At 39.5% G+C, this 16900-nt stretch overlaps 1 protein-coding gene across 3 annotated transcripts in view; it reads right to left on the bottom strand.

The window, feature by feature from the left end:
- The window catches only part of acsl1a (acyl-CoA synthetase long chain family member 1a), a 30911-nt gene extending 20027 nt beyond the window's left edge, over positions 1–10884 (bottom strand). For 2 of the 3 annotated variants that reach the window (XM_061717022.1, XM_061717030.1), the window contains exon 1: positions 9884–9910. In XM_061717022.1, coding sequence (XP_061573006.1) covers positions 9884–9895 — 12 coding nt within the window. In that variant the 5' untranslated portion in view covers positions 9896–9910. Of the gene's footprint in view, positions 1–9883; positions 9911–10803 lie in introns of those variants that run through there. The other variant, XM_061717048.1, reaches the window with a different exon arrangement.
- Positions 10885–16900: the final 6016 nt, after the last annotated feature.

The raw sequence follows: 16900 nt of genomic DNA, 5'->3' as shown, positions 1-16900 counted from the left end.
TACAAACTGTGGATTCATGTGGACAAAGGTGCTTTTAAATTAGCACGAGTGGATTTTACAAGTTTTCTGCTCAATATTGTATTATCTATAAGTGTACATGTATGTCCTGCAATGTAGTCAGTTATCTGAATATTTTTATCATTTGTGGACAAGGTGTACAAGTACCAAACAATACGTTCTCAAATTCCAGCTTTCTTAATTACACATCATCTGAAACTTGATATACTGAAACATCCTGTTTCAGAAACATAGCCTGCACAGTTTCAACACAAACTCAATCGGTTTCCTCACTACAGTATCATCATGCCTCATTGGCATCTGCTGACACAAATAGATTATCTTATTTTCTTTGTGTTTCGCTTGTTATCAGCTGCTTTAATCAGCACATACTTTCAAAGTTCATCATAACAGCACAGCAAAATTTCAATCCAAATTTCAGATACCGTCTGAACTTTGACCCAGGTGTCAGACTGTTGCGACATCTTTCTTTGAACCTCTATGACTTCATCACACACAGAGATGCAGAACCCCCGCCTCGGAAGGGTGATCACATATATCGTCACACTGGCTAAGTTTCACCAAGAACTTATTACACACAATAGTGTAGAAATGTTAGTGACGTTATTAACTGACATCTTTGACAGTGAACCCATTTAGAAGACAAACTTTTCTGAAATGAACAAAGTTAAGTTGTAGTGATTCATAAATGTAATTGAAAATGATTACTTATTTTGTATAGAAGACAAACTTTTTAGTTTAGAAGACAAACCTTTCTGAAATGAACAAAGTAAAGACTGTTTTTGTAGTGATTCATAACTGAAATTATTACTTATTTTGAAGCTGTATCTAGAATCAAAATTTCTTGTTAAATTTTGGAAGTTGGAAATGTTCCACGTGCATTAAAACTGCTCAAATACTTTCTAATCTTAAATTATTGGTTTCAATTTCATTTGAAGGAATATTTGCCTACTTTTAGGAAGTGTCATTTGGTGCATTTTCCTCTACTACTACTACTATTACTTTCATTTAGCAGACGCTGTTATTATCGAGAGAAGAAAAACAAAACAGCAAAAGTAGCTTTAGACCCTCATCTCGGTTGTCTCTTGCAACAACAGTGTATTGATTACGGTACTATGTAACAAAAAGTGCGGTAATCAATATGGCACCATGTCACACATCAACATCGATGAGACTATCGCTCACAGTGGACATCACGGCAGTGGTAACTATGTAACTTAATAAAGCAAGGACCGAAGGACGAGTGATGGCTCCAAAGACCAAACAAGAGCGGTCTCAGATAGTGTTGTAAAAGTGAATTAACCTCCAAGTGAAAAATGTCATCTGAAATGTTGACTGACCACTAGAGGAAGGCTCCAAAAGCACGTCAATCTCCATTGACTTCCATGTTAAAATATCCAAACTATACACCAAAAATAAACATTATAAACAAATTGCATAATAATCATAATAATCATAATAATAATAATAATAATAATAATAAAACACTCTTCAAAAAAAGCTTTTGGTCTCTATAGTTAAACTTTTACATCCATGGGGGTGATTTCGATAAATGAATTTATAAAAAGCAGTATATTCATTTATAACATGCGGAGAAACCTTTTGATTGGCAGCCAGCTTAGCTAGCAACCAGCCTTCATCACTCTTCATCCGTCATCATCGTGCTACAAAGCTTTCCGAAGCAACTGGCAGTTTGTGCTGATCCAGCGATACTGAAACAACGTCGGATACCAGATGTCCTGCTGCTTACGCTAGCAGCTCCGCTGCTTCTCCAGCGGGGATCAACTGAAGGAACTCGTAACCATGGCTACAAGCCAGCAAGACGATGCCTATTCAACGCTTGGGAGAAGTCGAGAATCAAGCGAACACATTTTTGAAAATCTGCAAGACAGATTATAACAAGAAACTTAAATGCTGTTGTTTTTATTTATTATTTTATTTATTGCTAATTAAGTTGAGTTAGAAACCCTGTGGGTTCCTCTGTCACAAGCACAGATTATTTTCCCAAATCCTGCCCAACCACACAAGGACTACTGCACTATTTGAGTCCAAGGGGCACGTCCACTTAAGAAAGGCTTGACGATGTCAAACTAGGGTCAATTGATAAGTGGTACTAAAGTTCAACTAACAAAAACATAATGTGTTTGCACAGGATTATTGGCTAGCTAACCATTTCACTGGTCATTTCAGAAGCGACCTGCCATAGTGCTAGCTGGCTAGTCCTTTTCTTCTCCGATGCTATAATTCAAATATGGAGGTCAGTTTGATTTAACCCACTGATTGATGGGATGCTCATCTCCTCATCCAGGCTGTTTCTATCGTCCAGTATCACGAATTAATTGTTTTATCCGTTAGTCCAGATTATACCCGCTGCTTAGCTGACTACCTATCTGGGAGTGGCATTGTGTTCATTTTGTTTTTTTAAGCTTTTTTCTTATTTCAGAGATATGTCACACAAACCATTTGATTCCAAGCTGGAATATTTCCACTTAACTTATCTTGGAAAATTTCTGGACAGTTTCCAGAAATTTCCAAGAAATGTCCCACCACCTTGCAAACACAGCTGCAGTTAACTCAATAAATAATTCTATCTTCTTCCGTTATTGTTAATTAATCTGACCTGTTTATGTATATTGTGTAAAGTCGGGAAAAATATCCCAAATGTTATTTTGGAGCCCCTGTGATGTCTTTTCTTCATTTCTTCAAACAGAAAGATATTTAGTTTGGAATGAAGAGGAACAAAACCTGTTAAGAGAGTTTGGATAATGAGTTAATCTAATAATAAAATAATTGTTGCAGCACTTGCAACTTTAATGCTTGACATTCAGGTATTTCTCTCTATCATTGTGTTTATGATTTTACAGGCTAGACAATAATCTTAGAGAATCAGTTAATAAGTTAAAGGACAGAAAGGAAAAAAAAAAAAAAAGGTGGGAGACGGCACGCAGATGTCATTGGTGCTACGCTTGGTTGACAGTCGTCAGAGGTAAAAGGTAGTCCTGCAGCTCCCCCGCCCACGACCACCTCCACTCTCCATACTTGGTCTGCGAGGACGGTAAGCCAATGGCAGAGCAAGTCGGGCAGTCACCCCACACCCGAGCGCGCACACACACACACACAAACCACACACACACACACACAAACACGCAAGACACTGGAAAAAAATGGGAAGGGCAGCTGGTTCGTTTGACACAAACCAGAACATGAAGACGAGCCGGCTGCTGCTCTCAGACACGTTGCAGCTCCGCTGCTCGGCACATCAGCCACTCAAACCACAGGCAGGAAGTTACAGCAATAAAAACACAAAGCTGGTCAGTTTGACTTTAATCTCTATGATGGTTTAGTTAAGAGTAACGAGATATCTGTGTGAGCCTCGGCAACTAGGCAGCTTGGGTGTTAAGCCTCAGGTGGAACTATTTAACCTCATTACCTCCTACCGTATCTATTAAAGATTATCACACAGTCTCTAAACACACCAAAGCAATCCAATCACGACAAGCTTTTAAATCTCCCAAGCAGCTTTCCATCAGCAACGACACAAATCTGCATAGCACGGACTCAAGAAGGCTAATATCGTTTGTCTACGATAGAAAAACAGAGCAGCAGAAGTATAAACAATGGATTAAACCGTCTGCATCCTGACCGTACTTGTAAGAACCAAATTACTCCCCATAATTTCTTTAATGAAGGTTGTTCACTGGAAAATGCACAGATTGTTGCGACTTCTTCACTTTTTTCTGTAGAAGTCTAACGTTATTGGAAAAACCAAATCGGAAATGTAAGATCACTGTGGATCTGTTTCAGTTATCTTGATGACTTTGGTGGGACTTAGGAACTGCACATCTGACAGCGACAGGTGTTTTCTGCAGCTGACGTGACATAATGATAACCTAGGTAGCATAAGATTGTATCTAAAAGGGAGGTAAGTTTAGGTTATGAGTAAAACATTTCATAACAGCGCGGAAGATGAATCGGAATAACGGAAACCCGTTCAGCCCTGTGATCTTGTAAAATGATGCAAATGAACGACTCCTTGTTGCAGGTTCTTGTCTGGTACTGATCTTAATATGGCGAAAGAACTGCTAAAGAGGAAGATACTTTTCAGACTTCCTTAAAGTGTCTGCCTTATTGGGATACACTATTGTGAAATCTTCACTTTTAAATCAATCATACTGAAACTATCTGATCTGTAGGCAGATGGGGGGATGTGCAGTAGTTCACAGTGGGCTCTGCTGTAGCTGGGTCCTGACAATTCAACAGCTTCGCAAATAGCACATCATGCCCTGAGGAAGGCAATTCAACGAGACGATGAGTCAATGCGTTCATGCTTAAAGCCCTTCACGTCTAAATTTACAGCCGCCTCAAGGCAACGGCCAGACCAGTTTTGCTTGTTTTCTACGTGAATGAATAAATTGCGTGACAAAAAGAGGCTCCTGCCGGCTTCCGTGCGGCATCTTTCAGCCACCTCTTTTCATTTTCTTCCAGCTTCCTTCAACCTTGATTTCAGAGCGCTCACCTTGCGCAAAAGGAACATGCTAAAGACTGAAGGTCCCGACACCACCACCCCCCCCCCGATGAAACTTCACACCCATGATCACATGGCTGAAGAAGAGAAACGTATAGAGGGGAGGGTGGAGGACGGGATTTGTGAAGTGGAGCAAAGTTCATGCACCCTTCAGCAGCTACCAGCACAGTAACGGGGCACGGATAAAGCCAAACAAATATAATATAGTTCAGCTGACAGAAGTTTACAAAGGGACCAAACATGAAGAACTGAAAGTCGGCAACTTTTGTTTGAGTTAGAGGAGATAACAGACACTTTTGGCCATTAAAGACATATTTGAATTTCTTTGAAGCAGGTGAGTTGTGCAAGGGGCTTATGAAAGCTGGTGTCATATGAACACATGTCAACTGTCACACCCCTTTCCATGAATTCTGATGGGGAGCCAGGCTAACACATACCGGTACTCAAAAATGTGCTATTGGGAATAAAATAAAGGTTCATGAGCTTTGCAAATCACTACAAATCCTGGTTTTTATTTACATTGCACATTGCACAACTTTTTTGAATGTGTTTTTTTTTTAAATGCCTCAGATTTACAACAACTTGAAAGAACATTGCATTGTGGATTTTTAAACAGTGTGGAAAAAACTCATTAAGTTGCCTGAGTCAGTGTAACACGACGTGCGTTGCGACTCAGAGCTGCAGCCAGATATATATAAGAAGAACTGGACAACCACCCTGTGATGTCACTCGTAGGCTTTCTGAAGAGGGTTTAATAAGCTTCTTTTTCTTCAATCTGAACAGCGCCATGTTGCAACAGGCCAGCATGGCCTTTGGAAGCGGGCTGGAACACGCCCACTTTATTTCAGTCCCAGTTACCTATTTTAGCCTGGCTGACTTAGCAAATGCTAACCTATGACTCTAACCAGTATAAACATCCTCATCCTAATCCACATCCTCATTTTAAGTGTTGCTATTGAAAGACCATCCTAAGCAAGTGCTGCCAGAGCCGGAAAAAGGACTAGCAGGGTTCTCAGGGTTTCAGCCACTTCAAGCAGAGTCCATGAGATTTCTTCTCCGTTTATGTCTAACCTATAGTTGCAGACTTTTTTGTTTTTTGAAGTGTAAGGGCTGGGCCACAATAGTCAGACATCAAGAAAGGAGGTCCTTCGATTTTCAATTTGGCATCCACATTTATTTATATTTTCATGAAGCTTTTAAACTGAGTCATAGCAATTTGTCCAATTTATAAGCTCCTCCCCCTATCTCACTCACTCTCATGCTCCTCACAGTCTCGGCAAATGGCCTACACTTGTTAGATGATGTACATGTTTATCACACTCGCTTGGTCGCCACAGTCATACCATGCTACTTATTAGGGATGGGTGGTATGGACTAAAAAATGTATCACGATCATTTCTGGCATTTAGGGTTAGGGTAACGGATAACGATAAAAAAAAAAAACAATTCAACTCCTTCTTTTTAACTATAAATCTATCACCACATTCAGTCTATGGAGCCCCCAAATCACTGCTCTAAAAGAATACTAAATGCTACTAAACTACACCAATTAAATTGAATTGATAAAAACCAATTAAATGAGTCCACCTGTACTGCAAAACTGGAATGACTCAGATCCGCCATGTTTGTTACACAAAAACCTCATCAACGGGAATTTATCTTTCTCTTTCTTTCTTTCAGGCTCATTTCCTTCCTTCCTTCCTTCCTTCCTTCCTTCCTTCCTTCCTTCCTTCCTTCCTTCCTTCCTTCCTTCCTTCCTTCCTTCCTTCCTTCCTTCCTTCCTTCCTTCCTTCCTTCCTTCCTTCCTTCCTTCCTTCCTTCCTTCCTTCCTTCCTTCCTTCCTTCCTTCCTTCCTTCCTTCCTTCCTTCCTTCCTTCCTTCCTTCCTTCCTTCCTTCCTTCCTTCCTTCCTTCCTTCCTTCCTTCCTTCCTTCCTTCCTTCCTTCCTTCCTTCCTTCCTTCCTTCCTTCCTTCCTTCCTTCCTTCCTTCCTTCCTTCCTTCCTTCCTTCCTTCCTTCCTTCCTTCCTTCCTTCCTTCCTTCCTTCCTTCCTTCCTTCCTTCCTTCCTTCCTTCCTTCCTTCCTTCCTTCCTTCCTTCCTTCCTTCCTTCCTTCCTTCCTTCCTTCCTTCCTTCCTTCCTTCCTTCCTTCCTTCCTTCCTTCCTTCCTTCACATACGTTGTGCGTCGATTTAACGCAGAACCATAAATCAGCTTTACACAAAAACGTCATCAACGGGAATTTATCGTTTTTACCGCGAGATGACAAATTCTTACCGTGAGGAATTTTTTTGACGGTATATCGTGAACGGTAAAATATCGCCCATTCCTACTACTTATTCATTAAAACAAACAAATAATTACAAATCAAATAAGTGTGACATTGACAGGACCAGCATGTTAGTTGTTTGGAACCTAAAGCCTATAAAAGCACAATATTTAACGTTAAAAATCATCTGCCTTTATTATTTGAGCAGTGTCAAATCAGACCAAAGTGTTGGGGACACCAGCAGACACCAGAGTCTGAAACTGGCCCGACACATATCAGTGTAAATGCAGAACATCATTCTGCTGATCATCTTTTCCCGTGATACACATTCAAGCGTGCAGTGATATCATATTTCGGCAGCTGTACTGGATGAACAGAGGAAACCTTTATGTGGACAATCCAGAAAACCGTTAGCGCCTGACAAGACAAGAAACTTGCTTATGGAGTCGAATGAGCTGAAAACAAATTTGAGATACGTCAGAATTCCCTTTTGACAGAATGATTAAAAAAAAAAAAAACTTTCCATGAGGTAAGCAGCAGAAGAAAAACTGCATTCAATGTGGATCCATGTCTTAATGCTCCATGAAGAAGCATGAAAATTAATTCTTTAAGCCAGAGCTCAAGACTCAAGACCCTTTCAAATTTATTCCAGGAAGTTAGAATCATCAGTAAAAGTTGGTTGGGGTGACGTCTCCAAGTTTCCTTTCCTGAGCTGACATTCCAGCTTAAGAAGGTCATATGACCAAGCTGATTGTTGAGTAAACATGAGTCAACTATCAACCCCAAAACAGACAGAAGGGCTCATACTGGTATTCACTAAAGTGGAGGAATGACGAGGCGGCGGCCTGTGGCCTGAACGACAGCCAAAAACCTCCTGTGTCTTACAACGAAAACTGCTCCTGTACTTGAAGAAAACGAAAGCAAATGATTGCATCTGCAGGGTCACTTAACTGCACACATGACTGCAGAAAATGGTCAAAACAGAACTAAAAGGGAAAAAAAACACCTGCATTCCTCAGATTCTAGACAGGGGAGGTTTGGCCTAAAAACGCCTTTTTTCCTAAAGTGCATCTCCGGCCGGCACCTCGACTCCCCCAGCTCAAAGTTGTAGCGCTGCACGCACAGAAAGAAAGAAAGCATTTTTCTTATTCACAGAGAAAGTGATCACTCTGTGACAACCATCAACTGTCTGTCCTAGGCTGAAGAGATTAGTATCTGTCTTTACTTCAGAGGAAATAACAGAAATATCTGATCAGGAAAACTAGATTTATCTATGGTATCTGCAAAATAGACCGTTCAAAAAAAGAGGAGGATAAAGGCCACCATGTTGACCATTTGCTTGAGTTCCCCTCTGAAGTCTCAAGTTGTTTTTTTGCCAACATCCCTATCTGAACGGGTGGATCTGGGAGCCTACGCTTGGCCCCGTGTGCACCAGCACTGATCTTTCGATTACAGAGAACTGTCGCCTTCCTGACTCCCCTCATTCGCCCTTCAAGCAAATCTTTATTTCTGACGCAAAAAAGGCACAAAATGAGACTCCAAAAAAAACTTGATAATTAGCTAAAAGTGTGTCGTATTTAACAATTTACACGTTTTGTTTTTAACTGCTCCCATCAACCACCATCTCTACTGCTCACTGGCTTGTATTTGGTCTATTTTTACTAAATGTTAAAGTCTTCGCCACGCTGAACTTTGATTTCTTTTTACCTCCGCTTGAAATAAATGATTGACTCTTTTATGCAGCACAATGCAAATTTAAAGACTTTAAGCTGGTTTTCGGATATGACCATTACCAGCTGAGAATGTTTATAAGTATTTTTATGAAACATAATCCCTCCAACTTTTACGTTCCCAGGAGATATTTCAGTTTTACCCTCGCGTTGGTGGATACTTGCATTGTAAAACACATCTGTACGCAGAGGTGGACAGAGTACTCGACCCCAGTACTTGAGTAAGAGTACAAATACTACTGGTCAAAATTTACTCCGTTACAAGTAAAAGTAGCTCAGTCAAAATATTACTTGAGTAAGAGTAGAAAAGTACTTGCTTTTAAAGGTACTTAAGTATCCAAAAGTAAATGCTTTCAAATTTACTTTAAGTAAAAGTAAGAGAATTTTCAGTAAATTACTATATTTTTTCTAAATTAATTTAAGGATCTTTTAACTATTGTTTCTGAGAATTAACTATTTGAAACCAGCTGCACTGATGTGCTGCTTTTAGAACCACAATGTTATATAAAACCTGCAGAAACACCAAAATCAAATGAATGGGATCATAAGAGGACAGCAGATGATGCAGAGTTTATTAACAATCATGAACTGAAACCAAATGAACCTGCACCATCCAACTAAGTCTGGATCCCCCTCAAAGACCACTGCTTTACAAAAAACTACATCTCTGCCTTCAATAACTCAATGTTGAAGTCACTTAACTTTACAGGAAGGACATGTACCAGTACAATCTAGCAATATAAAGCATAACAAACTGTCTCCCCATGTCTGTCTTGTCTGTCTCCGTGCCTGTCTCCCAATGTCCCAATATTCTTCTCCTGACGCAGGCGTAGCCATTGTTGCGGCTCTGTCTTGACAAACGCAGGCTACTTTGGCGGTATGGTTTTGAGGAGGCTTGACGTATTTCCGCTTTACGTACATCCCAGTGGAGAGGGTGCACTGTGATAGGTCTCCTCCTTTGACAAAAACAGCTTGTGTCCAATAGGATTTTAGGGAAGAAGAAAAAAGAGCAGACCTGAAAGGAACGAGTACTTTTCAGCCTTATTTACTTGAGTAAAAGTAAAAATATTTGTCTTGGAAATGTATTCAAGTAAGAGTAATAAGTACCAAAGAAATCTAATACTCAAGTAAAGTACAAATCCTCTGGATATGTACTTAAGTACAGTACTCAAGTAAATTTACTCCGTTACTGTCCACCACTGCTTTTACGTTCCCAGGAGATATTTCAGTTTTACCCTCGCATTGGTGGATACTTGCATTGTAAAACACATCTGTAAGGCTGCTGCAAGCATTCAACACAAGATCTATGACTAAAAAAGGGGCATGCGCACCAGGAGAGCTTTACCTCTGACAACATCCCTGGCCTGGACTTACTGCTGGTTGCCTGGCAACTGTTGCTCACAAAAAAGCAGAAGACCTCCTTGAAAAAACAGCCATAGAAGGATGCTTCACCAACTCTGAAGGTGACACAGGCGAGAGTGGTCATTTCTCATTCGAGGAAACAGCTTGTACTCATTTTTTTTTTTTTTTTTTTTTAAATCCCCAGCAGATTATCATTTTGTATAGAAATTAGATGGACCAATGGATGCGTGGATAGGTGAACACATGAGAAAACGCCTGATCTGATCAAGAGCAGAACTCGTGTCATTCTGATTTCCTCATAAAGTAAGCATGTAACCACGCAGAGGAAAACATGTTTAACCAGGTCTCTGTCTCTCTTTCACACACATACGCAGTTATTATTGGTGGCAGGATGCCGCCACATGAACGAGGAGATAATGCTCACATTGTTTCCCTGACACGCTTTCTACCAACAACAGCGCGGTTATGAGCGCTACAAGGAAGGCAGAAGGGAAGGGAGATAAGCAAAGTTTGACGACAATGTATCGTCGGATGCGGAGTATATAAATATATAGCAACATAAAATCATCCCTGATGCAACGCGTCCATTTCTGATTTCATTGATGAGACAGCATCATACACGCGCAGCTTTCTCTTACAAATGCAAAATAAAAACAAGCAGCATAGTCTGATTTAACATCATACAAAACATGATGGTAAATTCATGGATAAGCGGAACTGAACATGCAAAGCCGGAAAAAAAAAGTTACAAGGGATTGGGCTGTTTCGGATCTATTTATGGAAAGCATAAATGCGGCGCCGCCAGAGGCTGGATCACAGATTTAAGTTATCTACGCCACGTAACACTGAGCGCTCATGAACGCTGGTTTATATTTGTATTTAGGCGGTTTTTGCATTACTAACCTGTGAGCAGCCGCGGACTTGAGCGTGCTTGTGTAGAGGAAGGAGAACAGACGCGCGTCCTGTGTTTGTGCAGCCGCGACGCTCTCAGCCAATCAGAGGCCGCGTCTCAGGCCGCCGGGCTGCGGCTTGAGAGGAGCTCGCTGATTGGCCAATGAGTCGTGACAAAGTGGGCGTAGAGTCTGATTTATGGTTCTGCGTTAAATCGACGCAGAGCCTACGGCGTAGGGTACGCGACGACGCCGTAGGCTACGCCGTCGATTTAACGCAGAACCATAATTCAGATATATATCTGATATAATTATACATAATTGACATCAATTGTCTAGGGGCTTCAAAACAAAAAAAAATATGAAACAGCGACAGATCCATGTAACCATGTCTCTCAAGTGTCTTTTGACACTTGAGGCTCATGTTTCTTTTCCTTCTTTTTTTATTTTTTATTTATTTTTTAGCAGTACTGCTTTTATGGTGTGCAACTGTTACGAAATGATTAAAAAATGAAAGAAAGAAAGAAAGAAAGAAAGAAAGAAAGAAAGAAAGAAAGAAAGAAAGAAAGAAAGAAAGAAAGAAAGAAAGAAAGAAAGAAAGAAAGAAAGAAAGAAAGAAAGAAAGAAAGAAAGAAAGAAAGAAAGAAAGAAAGAAAGAAAGAAAGAACGAAAGAACGAACGAAAGAACGAAAGAACGAAAGAAAGAAAGAAAGAAAGAAAGAAAGAAAGAAAGAAAGAAAGAAAGAAAGAAAGAAAGAAAGAAAGAAAGAAAGAAAGAGAAGGATTTTCATTAGGAAGTTAAAGTTTTGGACAGAGTCATCTCAAACCGCCCTGACCCGCAGTGTTTTGGAAACTTCTCCCTCCAGAAAACAGATGTCTAAATCCAACAGCTGTTCCCCAACTGACACATTTCCAACTGCAGTGTGTCTGTGTGCAGTTATCTGTTTTTCTTTCTTTCTTACTTACATTTTTTCTTAAAATAAGCTAGTCTTACAAGCTCAAAACATGATAAGTAGACTGAAGTTGATACAAGGATGTTCTGTTCTGCAGGAGGAATTGAACAGTCTTATGAACAGCTGAGGTGATTCTTTCAAACTCTTAAGTTTATGTTCATCAACTGATTAATGAATGTATGATTCCTGAGTGTATAACGGTTTAGATGTGTATTGCTGCAGGTAAACTTGGTTATCTGAACCTTGATGGCTATCTTATATTATCTTTCTGTGCTGTAAAGTAATTTGTCCAAACGTTGTCATGCAGGAATGACATTCATCTGTGTTAACTGGTAAACTACAAGGAAGGATGGTGTAATTGGAACCAGGAATCGCCTGGCCTCAACCTCACCGGACTTGTTTGAGACAAGTTAAACTACAAACCCAGCTGCTCTGGAAATCTCTTCAAATTGCAACAGGAAGGATTAGTAGCCACAAGTGTAAATATTGGTGGTGCAACCGGTGCAGCTGCACCGGGGCCCACACGCCGTCAGGGGCCCCTGAAGGAGGGAGAAAAAAAAAAGGGTTTTGTGAATGGAATAGTCCAACCTTAATAGGTTACCTGTCCGTCATGTTAAGTGGATGATGTGTTGATGACGTGTGGTGAGTTTTCAGCAAGAAAAAAGAAAACATAAGAAAATAGACAACAAACATACAACATAGCATCATGTTTAGCAGGCCCAAACAAAAAAGTGGCGCACAAAGTATGAAAGAAAAAAAGAGCCCTGATGATGTTAAAGCAAAAATGACAACATTAGATGAGTTTTTTACTGCATCCAAGGAAAAAGACAGCATCCCATTGAAGGATAGCTTGCCAGCTGCCTCCATAAATAAAACGGAAATGACCTGACCGCCGGGGGCCAGGAGGAGACGCCCCCTCTTCACAACGTCAGCCATCATGGGGATAATAGCAGTTCTCTATAGTGGGTACATGTGCCTGTGCATGTGTGTGTGTATGTGGTGTACGCTTTTGTTTAGGGCAGGGGTGGGGGCCCAAAAAAAGTATTTGCACCAGGGCCCATCACCATGAGCACCAATACTGACATAAGTAAAAATAAAAGCAGAAATGTATATATTTTGTTTTTCCTTTTCTTTACACGTGCGTTCCTTGTTTTTACCTTCCTCGTCTCCCCTTTTTACTTTACATTAATCATTTCTGCCTCATTATGCAAATGAGGAGGGCTGCCATCTTCGTCCAGCTCCTCTACTATTGGTCAACAAACAGGAAGGAGCAGCATCGGGCCAAAATTAAGACTATTAAAGACTAAGACTAATAATAATTATGTCCAGATTTATGGTCAATAAACACTAGCTTATTTCTTTGTTTTATAATGTCCCTTTGACCACCCCTACACCACATAACATTAATAGATCATTTTAGAAATTCACCCATCAGACAATATTCAGTCTTCAGTGAGGGCTGATTGTGTAAACAAAAATGCATGAGAGCAGCATTATACATACATTTCAACCAATGGGAGGGTATATATTTTTATCCCAGTGTGTCACCGCCGGTTGTGCAATAGTCTTGATTTTGGCCCAATCCTGTTCCTTCCTGTTTATTGATCAATAGTAGAAGAGCTGAAAGAAGAAAGCCAACCCCCTCCTCATTTGCATAATGATGCAGAAATGCATCAGGTGAAGTTAAAAGAGGAGACAAGGGAATATAAAAAAAGGAATGCATGTATGAGGAAAAAGAAAAACTAAATATATACATATCCGCTTTTATAATTTATTACATCAGTTTTGGTCCTCCATAGTTACGCCACTGTTAGTAGCCCACCTTAAATGCAAAAAGGTGACAGTTTCAAGGAATCAGTTCAAATGACTGAACAGCAACAAGTAAAAACATGGATACAAATGTAAATTTTACTCAAACTAAAGATACACTGCAAAAGTAATTTTTATGTATTCTCCACTTAAGGGAGTTACAAGTGAGAGAGTGTTTCTTTTCAGAAACGTTCTTGGTTTTTAAAACCCACAGGCGGGAGATAAAAAGAAAACATCAGTCTAATAAAAGTCTCTCAGTCTGTTTCCACCGCAAATCAATATTTTAAGTTTTTTCTAAAATTAAGCTTTAAGATGCAGTAGGTCACATTAAACGGACTCATTCAAATTAAAAATTATGGTCAGCAAAGTCCGCTGAGGTTTTTAGCCCCAGTGCTTGAAAATATATTGTTGATATGTCATTTGAGGAGAAGCACAAGGGCAACAGCAAAACCATACAAACAAACAAACGAGGTTGAAGTGTTAATTTCCTTTTATTTGAAAGAAATCATGCAAGTTGCAATCTTGAAACATGACAAGAGATGCCAAGTGAGAGACAAACATGTTGAGAACAGAAGGATTAATGTAATCATTGATAAAGGAGATTTGTTTGTCTGAACTCTGAGGTCTAAGAGGAGGGGCATAATGGAGAGAATTGAGGTGAAGAGATCTGAAACATGTGCAGTAAACTAAGAAATAGTTGCAAATTAACCACTTGATAACATTTGATAAGACTTGAACATTTCCATCATTCAGTAAAGTTGGCACAAGCACCTCATCATCCTGTTAATATGTCACTACCATCCTTTCACATCATCAACATTACTCTGCAATGAAGACTGTTTACATTTTTACTTGTCTGCATTCTTAACTTTTTATTTTTTCCCCCCACTCTTCTGTTCTGAAACGGATGGGACCCGAGTTTGTCCTGCAGCACTTTCTAAAGAGCACATGCGGTGCTTAAAGATCACATGTCGCTCCATGTTTCAGTGAAGTGGAGAAGACAAACTGACAGTAACACAAATGCGTTTTCACTGGCAGACAAAGAAATAGTTCACAAAAAAGAGCATAAGAGTGAACAGAACTTGAATAATGCTAAAAATATATACCTCTGATGTCTTGAAACTTTGCCTTTAATTACTTCCAATCCTTTTACAGTAATTCAAAGTAAGTTGTACTTTTTCTCCAGTTATTAGAAAATATTTGTCCATATCGATGCAGCGGGAGCGTTCATCTTTACATATCATTTATTCCTTTAACAATATCACCTCTTCCCACTTTGGTCAGGGTTCTTTATTCATTTTCTTGCTATCATTATATTCCTCCAAAATGTCCAAATCTTGTATGAAATCTTGTTTGATATCGAAACGCATTATTGAATTGATAATTTTTGTTATTTTAATTTGATAGATCCAAATGACCCGACCTTTTAACAAAATCTGTAAATGATCTGAGGTAGAGTGACCACATTTCCTCCAACACCCCCCATCCATCTACGTTGGCAGACATTGGTAGTTTATGTTTTATTTTCAGGGTAATAAAAAATGATGTCACATATTTCCCCAAAAACTTCTGTAACCTGAAATTTACGTGCTCAAGTAAGGTTTACAAATATTCAGACAATCCTCCTGTGACATAATTGTTTTTTCTTCTGTCTCCCGTGTGTGTGTGAAGGTCTCCTAATGCGCTCCTCACAAAAGCAAGATCTAACAATTTTCCATTTTGACTTTTGGATTTGATTTTGTGTCAAACATATTTTATTGAAGACAATATCCACATGTAGGACATAAACGCAGTGTACATTTTCGTTTGTCAAGAGACATAATAAACAACAGAAACATCAGAATAGAAAATGAGGAAGAAGAAAAAACACACACATACATATCCACATACATATTCATACATTGGAGGTCTTTATAAAGTGTCTACTATTAGTTGTTTGCTAGGTAATGGACAAGGGGAAGCCAAATATTATCAAACTGTGACTCTCTCTTATTCAGAGTGAATCTTATTTTTTCAAGATTTTGTGTTTGTCATTTCATTGAGCCAATGTCTAAAAGCCAATGCCTTCCTTCTTTCTCCAAAAAGTAAGTATTATTCTTTTTAACTGTAATCACACCATAGGAAAGAAGTTGCTGTTGTGACTTTTCCAATCTAGGTAGAGAACCTGAAGTTCCCAGTATAATAAAGACATGATCAGGTTCCATATGAATATTAAAAATGTCAGAAAAGATTTTACAAATCTTTGTCCAGTATTTTTCTATCTTGGGACAGTAAATAAAGCTATGGACATGATTTGCCTCAACATTTGTTACATTGTGGGGAGACATTTGGATACATCTTATGCAGTTTTGATTTTGTGTAATGAAGTCTGTGGAGAACTGGAAACTGAATAAGGCAATGCCGAGAGTTGATAGAACAATTATGAATCTCTTCAAGGCTCTCTGACTTCATTGGGGATCTGCGTCTCCTGCTCATTTTCCCATGCTGTTTTAATTGATGACATTGAGGGGAGTTTGACAGATTGGAGTGAGTTATAAACGTGTGACAATTTAGTATCAGGACCTGTGATTAGGAGAAGGCACCTATGAGGGTGAAGTATTTGAGTAGGATGAAAGATGGATGCACACATAGTCTCTGATATGCATACATCTGAAGGGATTATTCCAGGGAAGTTCATATTTTTCTCTTTTGGATTGGATTTTATCGCAGGTATTGAAATGTCTATGTCGCTTAACTGTGCCTCATTTACGTCTTACTCTGAGTTTATATTGAAAATACTGCACTGCCAATTCTGAGGCAATAAAAAAGGTAAAGGAAACACAAAATTATTGAGCAATATTTCTATTTTAAACATCTTAGGCCAACAAAATGTACACATCTCAAAACCAAGTTTATGCCTCGTGTTTGGACAAAGTCATTTTCTTTTGTTTTCTTCTTTTTTTTTCCCTCAGTGGTTGCCACAGCACAACATTTCTTCCCCTCTTCCAATCTATTTTGCATCTTTCTCTGTGACACCAACCACCTGCACCAGAATCAGAATCAGAATGCATGTCCTCTTTTAACACATCCAGAAATCTTCTCTTTGCTTTTCCTCTTCCTCTCCTGCCTGGCAGCTGCATCTCTAGCATTCTCCTACAAAAGCGTTCAATGTCTCAACCAAGTCCCTCTCAAATTATCTCCGAGGCGTCCAACCCCGCCTGCTCCTTTGATGAGCTCATTTTCAAGCTCATCCATCTTTGTCACTCCCAGAGGAAATCTGGGAGTCTCCGTTTCCTGTGTGTTGGTCAGTGCTCATGCAGAAGGGCTGGTCTTACTACTCGCTCAAAAACCTTTCCTTCATGCGCTGCA

This window comes from Cololabis saira, chromosome 1, assembly GCF_033807715.1.
Source record: "Cololabis saira isolate AMF1-May2022 chromosome 1, fColSai1.1, whole genome shotgun sequence".
NCBI classification, from domain to species: domain Eukaryota; kingdom Metazoa; phylum Chordata; class Actinopteri; order Beloniformes; family Belonidae; genus Cololabis; species Cololabis saira.
This window is presented reverse-complemented; position numbering and strand designations above follow the sequence as displayed.